Here is a 17,205-nt window from a genome sequence, read left to right as displayed (position 1 = left end):
CAGTAAAGCCAATCTACTAACACCAGATTGTGGTGAAGGAAATGCAGCATTTATCACAGGGCGCCAAGCAAGAGGTCCAGGTAGCAAGTGCTTAATAGGGCTGAACTACCTGAAGGCTTTCAGAGAAGGGTTTTTAGACACGGTGAGGGAGGGGGGTTCTGGGGCGTGAGCAGTTCATGGATAGTCCCCTGAATGGTTGGTGGTGAGATAATCAGGAGTCAACATCATCAACCTTCTGGTTTCAAGCTGTCTGGGGTCTGCCTGCTTGTGAGCAGCATGAAGTTAACTTCTTCCATCTGGTAGCAGTTTCAGTCTCTGCAACAAAGGATATGGCTCACATTATTATCTATAATGCTTGAGGAGGAACTGAAGGTCCTTGAGTTTGTTTTAATGACTGAACTATTATTAACTTGTCTTGCTTGACTGTTTTCCTTTATTTCTGTATTTTCTCACTTGTCTGATTAAATTTACTCTTTGGAATTCAGGAGGACTCAGGAGGCTAAAGGACTCTTGTCTACAGACAAGAGATAGGCAGAGGACATTGTGGAGTTGGGGGCAACATTTTGTTCTGGGAAGACCCTATAGGGTCCTGCTTGGTTCAGTAACCAGATCAGTCTTGAGCAAAACTCCATGGAGCTGATCTCAAGAGCAGCTCCTGGACCTTACACCACATTCATCTTGGAATGGCTAGGAAAGGAAGCAGATCAAATTCATGGGACATTGGGGATAGTTGGTATAAGACATTTTTGTAAATTGGCTTGCTCTGCAAGATTACTCATTTGAGTGAGCCAATCTGAAAGCCTTCAAGCAAGATAGGAACACCCTCATCACAGTAGAGAAGAAAGGCCTTTTTCTGCTGTAAAAGGAGGTTTCGTAGGAGCAAAACTTAGGGTCGTTTGTGTTATCCAGTGTCTCTACTACCTCTACCATTTTTGTCCAAGTCAGTAACCTGGTTTTTTGTCTTAATATAGATATAAAGGCCATAAATTCAACTGACCTTGTAATTCAGAAATGATCAGGATCAAAACTAGAGTTTATTTTTTGGCTATTTGAGCAATGAAGAAGAAAGAGAAAACTGCTCTGAACTCTTACACAGAGCATCAGTAAACATTCAGCTTTTGGTAGCCCTGATTTCCTGACTAGAGATTATCCTTCCAATTCTATATTATGTTGTTCAGTTGCTAAGTTGTGTCTGACTCTTTATGATGCCATGAACTGCAGCAGGTCAGGCTTCCCTGTCCTCCACTGTATCCTGGAGTTTGCCCAAACTCACATCCTTTGTGTCAGTGATGCCATCCAACCATCTCATTCTCTGTTGCCCCCTTCTCCTCCTACCCTTAATCTTTCCCAGCATCAGAGTCTTTTCCAGTGAGTGGACACTTTGTATCAGGCAGCCAAACTATTGGAGCTTCAGCTTCAGCATCAGTCCTTCCAATGGATATTCAGGGTTAGTTTCCTTTAGGATTGACTTGTTTGATCTCCTTGCAGTCCTAGGGACTCTCAAGAGTCTTCTCCAGACCACAGTTTGAAAGAATCAGTTCTTCAGCACTCAGCCTTTTTTATGGTCCAACTCTCACATCTGTACATTACTCCTGGAAAAACCATAGCTTTGACTATATGGACCTTTATCAGCAAAGTGATGTCTGTGCTAAAAAGTGTATTAAAAAATACACTGTCTAGGTTTGTCATAGGTTTCCTTCCAAGGAGCAAGGCATCTTTTAATTTCATGACTGCAGTCACCATGATTTTGGAGCCGAAGAAAATAAAATCTGTCAGTGTTTCCATAGATATTATGGAGTATATCAAATTGTCTCATCTGTCCATTCATTCCTTGTATGCGCTAGCATACAAAACTCTTAGTTTGGAATACAGTTTAAAGGAGAAACAGTAGGTCAGCAATACCCAGAAGGTCTCTTGCTTTTTGATCATGCAGGCCAAGTTATCTTTTGGTACTTTTTTTTTTTTTTTTAATTTGCTCTTGACCTCATTGGAACTTCCCTTGTAGCTCAGATGGTAAAGAATTTGCCTGCTGTGCAGGAGACACGTGTTTGATCCCTGAGTCAGGAAGATCCCCTGGAGAAGGGAATGGCAACCCATTCCAGTATTCTTGCCTGGAGAACTCCATGGACAAAGGAGCCTGGTGAACTGCAGTCCCTGGGGTAACAAAGAGTCAGACATGACTTCATTGTTGGTCTATTTATCAAACTTCTCTCAACCTAGCTTCAGACTTTCCCCCCTAGGATGGAGCTAGAAGACTTCTGTTGTATTTGTTCTGGGAACCTTGTTATTACCATTACCACACATAGTTGGGGATCTGTGGGCTTGAGGTAGATAGATGAGAGAGAAAGAATAGGAAGGGAATCTAATGGCATCCAGCTCAAATGGTAAAGAATCTGCTTGCAGTGCGGGAGACCCAGGTTCAGTCCCTGGGTCAGGAAGATCCCCCGAGGAAGGGCATGGCAACCCACTTCAGTATCCTTACCAGGAGAATCCTATGAACAGAGGAGCCTGGTGGGCTACAGTCCATGGGGTTGCAGAGAGTCAGACACGACCGAACGACTAACATTTTCACTTTCAAAGAAGTATTGGGAGAGTTATTGAGTCAGTTGTCCAGGAATAGTACAAAGGATGTGATCATCTCAAGGACCACGGAGTAGAATTGTGCTTTATACAGCATTAGACAGCTTAGAAAAAGGCAAGCTATGTCCTAACTTGTCGCAGCTTGACATGGAAGGAAAAGTGGGGATTTTCTGTGATTATGCTTTCCTGCCTGTGTTACTGCAATGCCTTCTAACTGCTCTCCCCACTTGTATTCATGGCCTCCTACAGTTTATTCTCAATACAGCTGCCAAAGCCGTTTTTAAAAATATAAGTTAGATCATGCTACTCCTGTGCCTAAAACCTTTCAATGACTCCCATCTCACTCAAAGGAAAAACCAAAGTTCTTAGAAAGGCTTACAAAGTTTTATGATGTGGCTTCTTGTCACCCCTGTGACCTTATCTGCTGTCCCTTTTTCTCAGTTGACTTCAGTTATTTTGGCTTCTTTCCTTTTATTCAAACATGTCAGATATGTACCTGCCTTAAGGTTTTTGCTCATGATGTTTCCTGTGCTTGAACACTGTGCCGAGTTAACCTTGTTACTTTCTTTAGGTCTTTTCTCACATCTTCTGTATTTAATTAATTCTGCCTCTTGCCTTCGCCTTACCAACTCAAAACTGAATGCTCCTGTAGAAATGTCTGTCTCTGGAAACTTAATGTACATGCCAATAAGTTGATTTCTTTGTAGTTTCTGCTGCTTTGGATAATGATAATTGGTTTTCTTTTCTAAGTCTGGGGTGGATGAAGTCAGGCCCTGAGCCTGTACTATAGTCATAAGGAGTCTGAGAAATCAAGTGTCCATCGTTTTCCACTTGTATACTGGAAGGCATTTCTGTCTCTGTGTTAGGGTTTTTCTCCAACATAGAAGGGGAGTTACAATGCAGGACAGCTAAGGAAAAGGAAATCACAATTTTCTCTAACATTACCACTCTTTTCTTCTGGGATTTATATTAGGAGTAGGTTGGAGTTCTACCTCATCCCCATATCTCTTATGTACTTATATATATCTTGCTGCTGACTTTCTTTTGACTTCTAACTGGCATGTATCCTTTGTGTTGAGGTTCCCCCCCCCCCCCACTTCTGGTACTTTTATCATTTAAAAAATCATGGTAAACTGTGTGTAAAATTTAGCCTTTTGACCATTTTAAAGTGTACAGTCTGATGGCATTAAGTACATTCACAGTGCTGTCCAAACCTTCATCAGTATTCAACTCCAGAACTTTTCCCTCATCCCAAACAGAAACTCTGTACCCTTTAAACTGTAACTCTCTATTCCTCCCTTCTCTCAGCCCCTGGTAACCTTTCTTTTGCTATCTGTCTGTATATAAGCGGAATCATTCAATATTTGTTCTTTTGTGTCTGTTTTATTTCACTTGGTTTAGTGTTTTCAAAGCTCATCCGTGTTGTAGCATGTATGAAAATTTCATTCCTTTTAAAGATTGAATAGTATTCCATTATCTGTTTATAATTTCAGTATTCCACTTGGCCATAGATGGGTATTTTGACTGTTTTTCATTTGCAAAATTCTTGCTTGGTTGTTTTGCATATCTGTTGACTCTTGGTTTATTTATGTTTGCTTTTATTTCATACTTTTCTTTTTTTTTAAATGGAAGTTACTCATGTCACTAAGCATTATAATCCTGAGGAGAATTTTTGTTTTATTTGTAAGCCTTTGGACATCTTTTTTTTTTTTTGGACGTCTTTACATATCTTAGAATTTTGGGTTTCAGAAATGGGAGATGTTGTTTTCCCTTCCTTTTCTCCCTCTGAACACATCTGTCTAGTGCTTGCATCATTGCCTCTATCTGCTTCCAAGGACCCCGTGTAGAAAGAGGTCCTACAATAGCATGTTAGATCTCCTTCCCCAGAGTGACCTTGGGCTTTTGGCAGATCCTGACCTTTGGCTGAGGGAAGGAGGGGTTTAGGCTCCAATCTGTTTAGCCCTAGAGGTTGCTAAAACCATGTTTTGTTTTGTTTTTTAATTTTTTAATTGAAGGATGACTGCTTTACAGCCTTTTATGGTTTTCTGTAGTACATCAACAAGAATCAGCCATAGGTACACCCAAGTCCCCTCCCTCCTGGGCCTCCTTCCCATCTCCCTCCCCATCCCACCCTTCAGCCTGTCACAGAGCCCCTGTTTGAGTTCCCTGAGTCACAGCAAATTCCCATTGGCTATCTATTTTACATATGGTATTGTAAGTTTCTATGTTACACTCTCCATACATCTCTTCTTCTCCCTCCTCTCCTCCCCCATGTCCATAGGTTTGATCTCTATGTTTCTCCATTGCTGCCCTAAAAATAAATTAATCAGTGCCATCTTTTTAGATTCCATATATATGCGTCAGTATATGATACTTATATTTCTCCTTCTGACTTGCTTCACTCTGTAGGTTCGAACTCTAGGTTCGTCCACTTCATTAGAATGGATTCAAATGCATTCCTTTTTAAGGCTGAGTAGCATTCCATTGTATATGTGTACCACAACTTCTTTATCCATTCATCTGTTGATGGATATCTAGGTTGCTTCCATGTTTTAGCTATTGTAAATAGTGCTGCAGTGAACATTGGAGTACATGTGTCTTTTTCAGCTTTGGTTTCATCAGGGTATATGCCTAGGAGTGGGATTGCTGGGTCATGTGGTGGTTTTATTGCTAGCTTTTTAAGGAATCTCTATACCGCCTTCCGTTGTGGCTTTATCAGTTTGCATTCCCACCAGCACGACAAGAGTGTTCCCCTTTCTCTACACCCTCTCCAGCATTTATTGTCTGTAGACTTTTTTTTTCATTTATTTTTATTAGTTGGAGGCTAATTACTTTACAATATTGTAGTGGTTTTTGTCATACATTGACATGAATCAGTCATGGATTTACATGTATTCCCCATCCTGATCCAAGAGACACATATATATAGAACAGAATTTTGGACTCCGTTTGTAGACTTGATGATGGCCATTCTGACTGGTGTGAGATGGTGTCTCATTGTAGTTTTGATTTGCATTTCTCTAATAGTGATGTTGAGCATCTTCTCATGTGCTTGTTAGCCATCTTTATGTCTTTGCAGAAATGTCTCTTCAGGTCATTTTTCGACTTTTTGATTGGGTTATTTGCTTTTCTGGTATTGAGTTGTATGAGCTGCTTGTATATTTTCGAAATTAATTCTTTATCAATTGTTTCAGTTCAGTCGCTCAGTTGTGTCCAACTCTTTGCGACCCCATAAACTGCAGCACACCCGGCCTCCGTGTCCATCACCAACTCCCAGAGTTCACCCAAACCCATGTCCGTTGAGTCGGTGATGCCATCCAACCATCTCATCCTCTGTTGTCCCCTTCTCCTCCTGCCCTCAATCTTTCCCAGCATTGGGGTCTTTTCAAATGAGTCATCTCTTTGAATCAGGTGGCCAAAGTATTGGAGTTGCAGCTTCAACATCAGTCCTTCCAATGAACACACAGGACTGATCTCCTTTAGGATGGACTGGTTGGATCTCCTTGCAGTCCAAGGGACTCTCAAGAGTCTTCTCCAACACCACAGTTCAAAGGCATCAATTCTTCAGTGCTCAGCTTTCTTTATAGTCCAACTCTCACATCCATACATGACCACTGGAAAAACCATAGCCCTGACTAGATGGACCTTTGTTGACAAAGTAATATCTCTGCTTTTTAATATGCTGTCTAGGTTGGTCATAACTTTGCTTTTAAGGAGTAAGCATCTTTTAATTTCATGGCTGCAGTCACCATCTGTGGTGATTTTGGAGTCCAAAAAAATAAAGTCAGCCACTGTTTCCACTGTTTCCCCATCTATTTGCCATGAAGTGATGGGACCGGATGCCATGATCTTGGTTTTCTGAGTTTTAAGTTTTATGTTGATTTTTAAGCCAGCTTTTTCACTGTCCTCTTTCACTTTCATCAAGAGGCTCTATAGTTCTTCTTCACTTTCTGCCATAAGGGTGGTGTCATCTGCATATCTGAGGTTATTGATATTTCTCCTGGCAATCTTGACTCCAGCTTGTGCTTCTTCCAGCCCAGCGTTTCTCATGATGTACTCTGCGTGTAAGTTAAATAAGCAGGGTGACAATATACAGCCTTGACGTACTCCTTTTCCTATTTGGAACGAGTCTGTTGTTCCATGTCCAGTTCTAGCTATTGCTTCCTGACCTGCTTACAGCTGCTCAAGAGACAGGTCAGGTGGTCTGGTATTCCCATCTCTTTCAGAATTTTCCACAGTTTATTGTGATCCACACAGTCAAAGGCTTTGGCATAGTCAATAAAGCAGAAGTAGATGTTTTTCTGGAACTCTCTTGCTTTTTTGATGATCCAGCGGATGTTGGCAATTTGATCTCTGGTTCCTCTGCCTTTTCTAAATCCAGCTTGAACATCTGAATGTTCACAGTTCACGTATTGCTGAAGCCTGGCTTGGAGAATTTTGAGCATTACTTTACTAGCATGTGAGATGAGTCCAATTGTGCGATGGTTTGAGCATTCTTTGGCATTGCCTTTCTTTGGGATTGGAATGAAAACTGACCTTTTCCAGTCCTGTGGCCACTGCTGAGTTTTCCAAATTTGCTGGCCTATTGAGTGCAGCATTTTGACAGCATCATCTTTGAAAGTTTGAAATAGCTCAACTGGAATCCCATCACCTCCACTAGCTTTGTTCATAGTGATGCTTCCTAAGGCCCACTTGACTTCACATTCCAGGATGTCTGGCTCTAGGTGAGTGATCACACCATCGTGATTATCTGGGTTGTGAAGATCTTTTTTGTACAGGTCTTCTGTGTATTCTTGCCACCTCTTCTTGATATCTTCTGCTTCTGTTAGGTCCATACCATTTCTGTCCTTTATTGAGCCCATCTTTGCATGAAATGTTCCCTTGGTATCTCTAATTTTCTTGAAGAGATCTCTAGTCTTTCCCATTCTATTGTTTTCCTCTATTTCTTTGCATTGATCGCTGAGGAAGGCTCTCATCTCTCCTTGCTCTTCTGTGGAACTCTGCATTCAGATGCTTATATCTTTCCTTTTCTCCTTTGCCTTTTGCTTCTTTTCTTTCCACAGCTGTTTGTAAGGCCTCCTGAGACAGCCATTTTGCCTTTTTGCATTTCTTTTTCTTGGGAGTGGTCTTGCTCCCTGTCTCCTGTACAATGTTATGAACCTCTGTCCATAGTTCGTCAGGCACTCTATCAAATCTAGTCCCTTAAATCTATTTCTCACTTCTGCTGTATAATCATAAGGTATTTGATTTAGGTCATACCTTAATGATCTAGTGGTTTTCCCCACTTTCTTCAATTTAAGTCTGAATTTGAAATTTAAGTCAGTTGTTTCCTTTGCTATTATTTTCTCCCATTCTGAAGGTTTTCTTTTCACCTTGTTTGTAATTTCCTTTGCTGTGCAAAAGCTTTTAAGTTTAATTAGGTCCCAGTTGTTTATTTTTGTTTTTATTTCCATTACTCTAGGAGATGGGTCATATAAAATCTTGCTTTGATTTATGTCATTGAGTATTCTGCCTATGTTTTCCTCCAAGAGTTTAATAGTTTCTGGTCTTACACGTAGGTCTTTAATTCATTTTAAGTTTATCTTTGTGTGTGGCGTTAGGTAGTGTTTTAATTTCATTCTTTTACATGTAGCTGTCCAGTTTTCTCAGCATTATTTATTGAAGAGACTATCTTTGCCCCATTGTATATTATTGCCTCTTTTGTCAAAAATAAGGTACCCATAAACACATGGGCTTACTTCTGGGTTCTCTGTCTTGTGCCATTGGTCTGTCTGTTTTTGTGCTGGTACCATACTGTCTTGATAACTGTTCAGTTCAGTTGCTCAGTCATGTCTGACTCTTTGGGATCTCATAGACTACAGCTTGCCAGGCTTTCCTGTCCATCATCAGCTCCCAGAACTTGCTCAGACTCATGTCCATCGAGTAAGTGATACCATCCAACCATTTCATCCCCTGTTGTTCCCTTCTCCTCCTGCCTTCAATCTTTCCCAGCATCAGGGTCTTTTCCATTGAGTTAGCTCTTCACATCAGGTGACCAAAGTATTGAAGCTTCAGCTTCAGCATCAGTCCTTTCAATGAATATTCAGGACTGGTTTCCTTTAGGATTGACTGGTTTGATGTCCTTGCAGTCCAAGGGACTCTCAAGAGTCTTCTCCCGCACCACAATTCAAAAGCATCAATTCTTCGGTGCTCAGCTTTCTTTATAATCCAACTCTCACATCCACACATGACAGCTGGAAAAACTATAGCTTTGACTAGACGGACCTTTGTCAGGAAAGTAATATCTCTGCTTTTTAATATGCTGTCTCGGTTGGTCATAGCTTTTCTTCCAAGGAGCAAGCATCTGTTAATTTCATGGCTGCAGTGATTTTGGAGCCCAAGGAAGTAAAGTCTGTCATTGTTTCCATTGTTTCTCCATCTATTTGCCATGAAGTGATGAGACCAGATGCCATGATCCTTGTTCTTTGAATGTTGAGTTTTAAGCCAGCTTTTTCGCTCTCACTTTTTGTCAAGAGGCTCTTTAGTTCCTCTTTGCTTTCTGCCAGAAGGGTGGTGTCATCTGCATATCTGAGGTTATTGATATTTCTCCCAGCAATCTTGATTCTAGCTGTTATATCATGCTTAAGAATTCCACACTAGATGATGGGATTATCCATTTATTTCAGATGAGATGGGCAAGGCTTTGAGAGTTCAAGTACCTTTGCGAAAGTAGCATGGCAAGGAAGAAGGGAAACTAGGAATTGAGGCCAAGTTATGTAACTCTGAAGTTCATACTCTAAGCTACATTTCTGTGCATTATACATTGAATTTATATATATATATTATTAACATATATATGTATATCTTCTTACTACCAATTTTCATTTTTAACAAACTCTTTATTCTGCATGAATGCAGAATTTTCTTGGAAATCCACTTACTAGTTCACCTTATTTGGTTATTTTTTCTTAGTGTTACGACTATATTCCACTTGGTCTGTGGAACAGTGTGTTTTTAAATAACACTTTATCTGAATTTTAGGGATTTTCAGGATATTGATTTTATATTATAGCCAAGGAAAAATATGTTAGTGTTAGTATAGACTTGGATTTGAGGTAAGTCCAAAGGTTTAGAACTTTAAAATAGGAACAGTGTAAGTTTCTTATGAAAGTCAATGATTAAAGTAGATGAAGACCCAGTAGATGGAACATTCCAGAAATTTTATTCCAGTTTATCCATAGAGCAGTTCTGCATTAATCTTGCTAAAAAACAGCTCCCATCTCCCATGTCTCTATTTCCATAGTGTCAAGTTTGAATCTCAGCCTTGCACTGAAAATTCACTTTATAAATTTGATGAATATGGACAGTGCTCTGGCATCATTTTAAGATGATTATTTTAAATCTGCTGGAATAAATCACACAAAATAAAAAGGCCTTATAGCATAGATCAAGTAATATGTATTCATTGATGCTCAGTATTAATACACTGAGTCACCTCTGAACACAGTGAGCGTTTGTTAGCTATGTAGAGAAATTATACTTAATACTAATTTTTAAAATTAATTTTCCTTTGCTGTTCCCAACTGGATGATATTCTTTTTTTTTTTTTTTTTTTTTTTTAATATTTATTTATTTGGCTGTGCTGGGTCTTAGTTGTGGTATGCAGGATCTGTTAGTTGTGGTATGTGAACTACTCTTAGTTGTGGCATGTGGGAGTCTAGTTCCCTGACCAGGGATCAAACTGAGACCCCCTGCATTGGGAGTGTGGGAATGCAGGGTCTTAGCCATTGGACTACCAGGGAAGTCCCTGGATGATATTCTTTATGGCTAAGGAATCAGTGTACACGTTTCATCTACCTCAGTGTATCAGTATATAAAATCTTTGGTCCCAGAAAGTATTTCATTAACCCTCAAAATTGGCACAGACATTATAAAAATGTTTTCAAGTCATGCCTCTGCTTTGAACAGCCTTTTAGGATCTTCTCATTCATTTTCCCTGTGTTAAGATCTGGTATCTTAAGTATCGTTTGGAGATGCCCTATGAGAACTGGCCTCAAGTCAGTGCAGACTTCTTTAAATTCTTAGATATGTGAAATTCTCATCCATCTCAGTAACTTCTTGTATACCGTCCCCTCTGCAGGTGACACCACACCTCTCCTTCATAACAAACTCTTTGATCCTGACCTTTTTGCATTTTGGGGGCATTGCTATTTCTTCAGAGAAGGCTTCACTCATCCTCTCTTCAAGTCGTGTCACCCAGCTAAAATCTCTGATTGTGCAGTTTGGTTTCTTTCTTAGATTCATCATGGTTGGTGTCTGTTGTGATTACTTGTCTAATTTTTTATGCAGAATAAGAGCTCTCTGAAGATACGAACTCAGTCCATTTTTGCTCACTGATAAATCCTTGGCAATTAGCACGACGATTGATGCCATAATGAATGTTGCTTACAAGGTAGTTGGAAAAAACCCAGTATTTCTGTTACCAGGATTAGGATTCTTCTGCTCGACAGGTTTCTAGGAAAACATACTATCAGTATAAGGGAAGCTTATAAAACTTCAAAACCCAGTGTCTGAGTCTCCCCCACCCAACCCATTTCTATCAGAGCATGAGTTAATTTGCATTATTGATACATGTAAAGGACACAAATAGTTTTTAAAAATTAAGCAAGTCTTGGGCAGTGCTGTAGTCTTCCTTTAGAGAAAAAAATGTAAAAACTATCTTTAATGACAGTACTGCTAAAAGTAATATTGAGGATTTTTATAGCAAAACCTAAATGTTCATTAAATCAGTTCACTTATATTATCATATTACTGCAGCAGAGTCTGTATTCAGTTAGCTGTACCTCTCTTTATATTTGCATGGATTTAAATTTGATTTACTTTTGTTGGAAAGGGCAGTAGGCAGTATTCTGGTAGTTTATCAAAGATAATGTGACTGTTTGTTGTGTCTCTGGTTCTAGGCAGTATGAAACTGTGGTTCCACTTGAAGATTCTATTGTGACTGAGGTTACAGCAACTCTGCAAGAATGGGCCAGTTTGTGGAAACAACTCTATGTGGTAAGTAGTTGGTAATTAGTTTGCTAAGTCAACAAAGTTCCATTGTACCAAGATAAAAAATTATGGTACTTAGCCAATTGCAAATTTATAGACTTCTGAGTATTTGCAGATTTTCAAATGTATGTTCCTTTTTTACTGGAACATAGTAGACTTTTGAGTTTTGTCCAAACTGAAGAGAATACATTATTCATATGCCTGCAGTTTTCTCCATCCTATTCCAGCCAGTAGAATGTAAGTTCCATCACATCAAGAATTTTAGCTATCTTACTCAATTGTTGTGTCCCCAAAAGCTTTCATAAAATAGATTTGTATTAATTGAATGAACAAGCTTCAGAGTTATTAATACATTGTGAACCTAATAGTGGGTAAAGATCAAGAAGCTGTATTACCACTTTCTTATAGCTACTAAGCTTAAGTGATATGTCATATATGATACTTTTTGCCAGGCCATTAATTACTAGATAAATAAAACCTCAGTTCGTATCCTCTGGAAACTTAAGAGAGTAGAGTGTGATAGAACACAAAAATACAGACTGAAAATAAGTGACAGGGTTTGGGTTCTGAACAAGATGAAGTAAACACATTCTATTATACTCTTCCTACTAATCAAACAAAATTTCTGAACAAAACCCATAAAATGCCCTATCAGAACACTCTGAAAGTTAGGAAACAGAAGGTGGATGATTAGGGACATTGAAATTCACGGATTGAGTGAATGCCCTGGTTGTCTTTTTTTTTCTTGCCTTCGTATATCCTGGCCTGGGCTGTAGAGACGACTACAACCTGAAATGCTAATGAGTGCAGACAAAATTATAATACCAAGGAAAGCCTGTTCTCTCTAGCCAAAGGATGGCGCAGCAAGATAGAAGCGTCCTATCCTGTCTGTTCTGTAGGAGAACATCACAATAAAATCTGTACCCCCTCCCACTCCAGCAGGCCTTACAGCAGGGGTATCGACAGTCAGAGCTTTGTCTCACAGACACCCTTCCCCCACCTGCAGTAACAGGGAGCTGTCCCCCTTCAGTGCCTCCTGTGGGTCAGACTCTGACTTGGCTGTTTTCTGCTCCAGTAGTGAGGCAGTGCCCTTCCTCAGCAGAGCCTGTAGGGAAGACTGATTTCCACTCCACCAGAAGTTTCAAGGTGGCAGCTCTCTTCAGCAGAGCCTATGGGTGAGACTCTGGCCTTTACAACTACACAACATTAACAAGGTGTTGCCCTTGCCCTGCAGAGTTCTGAGGCAAAACTCAACTTTCCCCCATGCTCTGAAGAAAGGAAGGAGCATTTCTCCCCAGGGAGAAATGGTTAGAGCTCTTGATTTCCACTCGCCCTGCAGTAATAAGGTGCTACCCTCCCCAGCCAACCTGTGGGTTGTACTTTAATTTTCACAACTCTCCACTCCCCTGCTTATTACCCTATTTTCTATGTCTGCCTTGCTGAAATGAGGCAGTGCTTCTCCCCACTCAAGCCCATCCTAAGGATAATGGGAAGCGGAGTTCTGTCATCTAGGTAACATTCAAATAGGGAAAACCAAGGAGTACTGGAGAGACTTTATAAACTGAAATGACATTTCAATCACAGTCCACAAAAGTCCACAAAAGGGGTCGCAAAGAATCGGACACAACTGAGCAACTGAACAACCCCCGCCACCGCAAAAGTGAGCCTTGGGTCACATTCTCACTATGAACAGGTTGACTAAAATAAAAGATTCAAGTAGAAATTAGAGTGTCATAATTCCTACTTAATTAAAATGTCCATCTTACAGCTCCAAATTACTTGTCGTATGAAGGAATCAGGAAAAAGGCAACTCTGGTAAGAAGGGGCAATCAGCAGAAGCTAACTTTGAAATGACACAGATGTTGGAGCCATCAGCAAGGATTTAAAACCATTTGAGAAAATTTAGCACTTTCATGATTAAAAACTCTTAGCAACCTAGAAATATAAGATATCTCACTCTGTTAAAGGGCATTTATAAAAACAAATAGCAAACATCATACTTAGTGATAAAAGTCTACTTTTGAGAATAAGGTAAGGATGTCTGCTCTCAACAAGTCAGTTCAACTTAGTACTAGAAGACTTAAGGCAAAAAAAAAAGGAAAGAAGAGACATATGGGTTAGAGTGAAGAAATAAAGCTGTTCACATTTGCAAACAATATGATTCGCTACATAACAAATCCCAAGGAATCTACAAACACTAGAGAATACAAAAGATAGCTCTGAAAATAAATAAGTTTGCAGTTGTAGATATCAGGTCAAAATACAGAATCTTGCTGTCTGTTTCTGTCATATACACACACAGACATACACACAATCATATTGCCATATATTGGCAGTGAACAGTTGGAAACAAAATTTTAAAGCACATACCATTTACAATTGCTCAAAAATGAAACATTTGGTATAAATACAACAGAACATACAATTTCCGTGTACTGAAAACCACAAAAATGCTAATGAACAAAAGCAAAGAAGACTTAAGGGCCAGGCGGGACATGTTCATGGATTAGAAGACTCACATATTAAAAATGTCTGTTCAACCCCGATTGATCTATGTATTTATCTTGAAAAGTCCTAGCAGGATGATTTTTAGAGAGGATGATTTAAAAATTTTTAAGGGGATACAAAATAAGAATAAAGTTAGAGGAATCATGTTACCTGATTTTAAGACTTACAGCTACAGTAATCAAGACGGAGTGGTCCTGGCCTAGGGATAGACACAGATCGTAGATAAAGAGAGCAGGACAGAGAGTTGAGATGTATCAGTAGGTTCAGTCAAGTAAGGGCCAACTGATTTTTGGCAAAGGTGCAAAAGGAATTGAGTGAAAGAAACATGCTCTTGTCAACAGATGGACAGGTGGAGTAGTTGGGCATACAGAGGCAGAACAAAAACAAAACCAAAACCTTGACTTAAATCTCCTTCCTTATACAGTGGACTAACTCACATTGAGTGAAAGACCAAAATGTAAAATATAAAACTGTAAAAGGTTTAGAACATATAGGAGATAAACTTCATAACCTGCATTTAGGTGAAGAGTTCTTAAGCATGACAATGAAAGAATAGTTCATAGAAGAAATGTTGATAAATGGATTTCATCACAGTGAAAAAATTTTGCTCTTGAATGACCCCGTTAAAAGATGAAAAGATAAGCCATAGACTGGAAGAAAATATTTTCAAATCACATATCTGTCAGAAGACTTGTATGTAGAATATATAAAGGACTTTGTAAGCTGAACAGTAATTCTAGCAATAATGTCTAACAATTCAGTTAGAAAAGAGCAGAAAACTTCATCAAGGAGAAGTCATGATGAAGTCATCTCCTTCATAAGGAGAGCCAATTAGAACATGACAAAATTTTCCATATAATTAGCCATTGTTGTTGTTGAGTCGATAAATTGTGTCCAACTTTGTGACCCCATGGACTGCAACATACCAGGCTTTGCTGTCCTTCACTACCTCTGGGGTTTGCTCACGTTCATGTCCATTGAATCAGTGATGCTATCCAGCCATCTCATCCTCTCCCACCCCAAACTTCTTTTGCCTTCAATCTTTCCCAGCATCAGGGTATTTTCCAGTGATTCAACTCCTCATATCAGATTGCCAAAGTATTGGAGTTTCAGCTTTAGCATCAGTTCTTCCAATGAATATTCAGAACTGATTTCCTTTAGGATTGACTGGTTTGATTTACTTTCAGTCCATGGGAATCTCAAGAGCCTTTTCCAGCACTATAATTTAAAAGCATCAATTCTTCAGTTCTCTGTCTTCTTTATGGTCCAACTCTCACATCGACACTGGAAAAACCGGAACTTTGACTAGGTGGACCTTTGTTGGCAAAGTGATGTCTTGCTTTTTAATATGCTGTCTAGGTTTGTCATAGGTTTTCTTCCAAGGAGCAAGCATCTTTTAATTTCATGGCGGCAGTCACTGTTTGCCCAAGAAAATAAAACCTGTCACTGCTTCCACTTTCCCCCCTTCCATTTACCATTAAAGTGATGGAACCATATACTATGATCTTAGTTTTTTGAATGTTGAGTTTCAAGCCAGTTTTTTCACTTTTCTCTTTCACCCTCATCAAGAGGCTCTTTAGTTCCTCTTCACTTTCTGCCATTAGAGTGGTATTGTCTGCATATCTGAGGTTATTGGTATTTCTCCCAGAAATCTTGATTCCAGCTTGTGATTCATCCAGCCCAGTGTTTTGCATGATGTACTTACTGCATAGAAGTTAAATAACCAGTGTGACAGTATACAGCCTTGCTGTACTGCTTTTCCAATTCTGAACCAGTCTGTTGTTCCATGTTTGGCCCTGTTACTTCTTGACCTGCATACAGTTTTCTCAGGAGCCAGATGAGGTGGTCTGATATTTCCATCTCTTGAAGAATTTTCCATAGTTTGTTGTGATCCACGTAGTCAAAGGCTTTCTCATAGTCAATGAAGCAGAATAGATGTTTTTCTAGAATTCTTTTGTTTTCTCTGTGATCCAACAGATGTTGGCAATTTGATCTCTGGTTCCTCTATCTTTTCTAAACCCTGCTTGTACATCTTCAAGTTCTCAGTTCATGTACTGCTGAAGCCTAACTTTAAGAATTTTGAGCATAACTTTGGTTGCATGTGAAATGAGCGCAATTGTATGGTAGTTTGAACATTCTTTGGCATTGACTTTCTTTGGGATTGGAATGAAATTAGCCATTCACTTCAGTACAGTTGTCGCTCAGTCATGTCTGACTCTTTGCAACCCCATGAATCGCAGCACGTCAGGCCTCCCTGTCCATCACCAACTCCTGGAGTTTACTCAAACTCATGTCCATTGAGTCGGTGATGCCATCCAGCCATCTCATCCTCTGTCGTCCCCTTCTCCTCCTGCCCCCAATTCCTCCCAGCATCAGGGTCTTTTGCAATGAGTCAACTCTTCGCATGAGGTGGTACTACATGCCTGTTAGAATGGCTAACATAAAAAAATGCCAAAAATACCAGAGATGTGGAGCAACTCATACATTGCTGATGAAGATATAAAATGATACAATTGCTGGGAAAAAAAAAAGTTGGTGTTTTCTTTTTTAAAAATTGCAGTATATAATAATTGCAAAATTAAAAATTTGCAATGTTGTATTAGTTTCAAGTATACAGCAAAGTGAATCAGTTATACATGTATCTACTCTCTTTTTAGATTCTTTTTCCATATAAGCCATTGTAGAATCCTGAGTAGAGTTCCCTGTGCTATACAGTAGGTTCTTATTAGTTATCTATTTTATGTTTAGTAGTGTGTATCTGTCAATCCCAATCTCCCAATTTGTTCTTCCCCCCTTACTCCCTGGTAACCGTAAGTTAGTTTTCTACATCTGTGACTCTACTTCTGTGTTGTAAATAAGTTCATTTGTACCCTTTTTTTTTTTTAAGATTCTGCATATAAGTGATATCATACAATACCTGTCTTCGTGTGTCTGACTTACTTCACCCATTACAACAATCTCTAGGTCCATCCATGCTGCTGTAAATGGCATTACTTTGTTCTTTTTTATGACTAATACTCCATTGTATACATGTACCATGTATATATATCTAATCCTCTGTTGATGGACATTTGGGTTGCTTCCATG

General features: G+C 39.4%; 1 protein-coding gene across 1 annotated transcript in view; it reads left to right on the top strand.

Annotated features, from left to right (window-relative positions):
- The window catches only part of DOCK3 (dedicator of cytokinesis 3), a 266,665-nt gene that overhangs the window by 39,530 nt on the left and 209,930 nt on the right, over positions 1 to 17,205 (top strand). Inside the window, exon 5 of the mRNA XM_065933597.1 lies at positions 11,520 to 11,616. Coding sequence (XP_065789669.1) covers positions 11,520 to 11,616 — 97 coding nt within the window. The remainder of the gene's footprint in view (positions 1 to 11,519; positions 11,617 to 17,205) is intronic.

Source organism: Muntiacus reevesi, chromosome 4, assembly GCF_963930625.1.
Source record: "Muntiacus reevesi chromosome 4, mMunRee1.1, whole genome shotgun sequence".
Lineage (NCBI taxonomy): Eukaryota > Metazoa > Chordata > Mammalia > Artiodactyla > Cervidae > Muntiacus > Muntiacus reevesi.
Note: the sequence above shows the minus strand (reverse complement) of the source record. Positions and strands in the feature narration are given on the sequence as shown.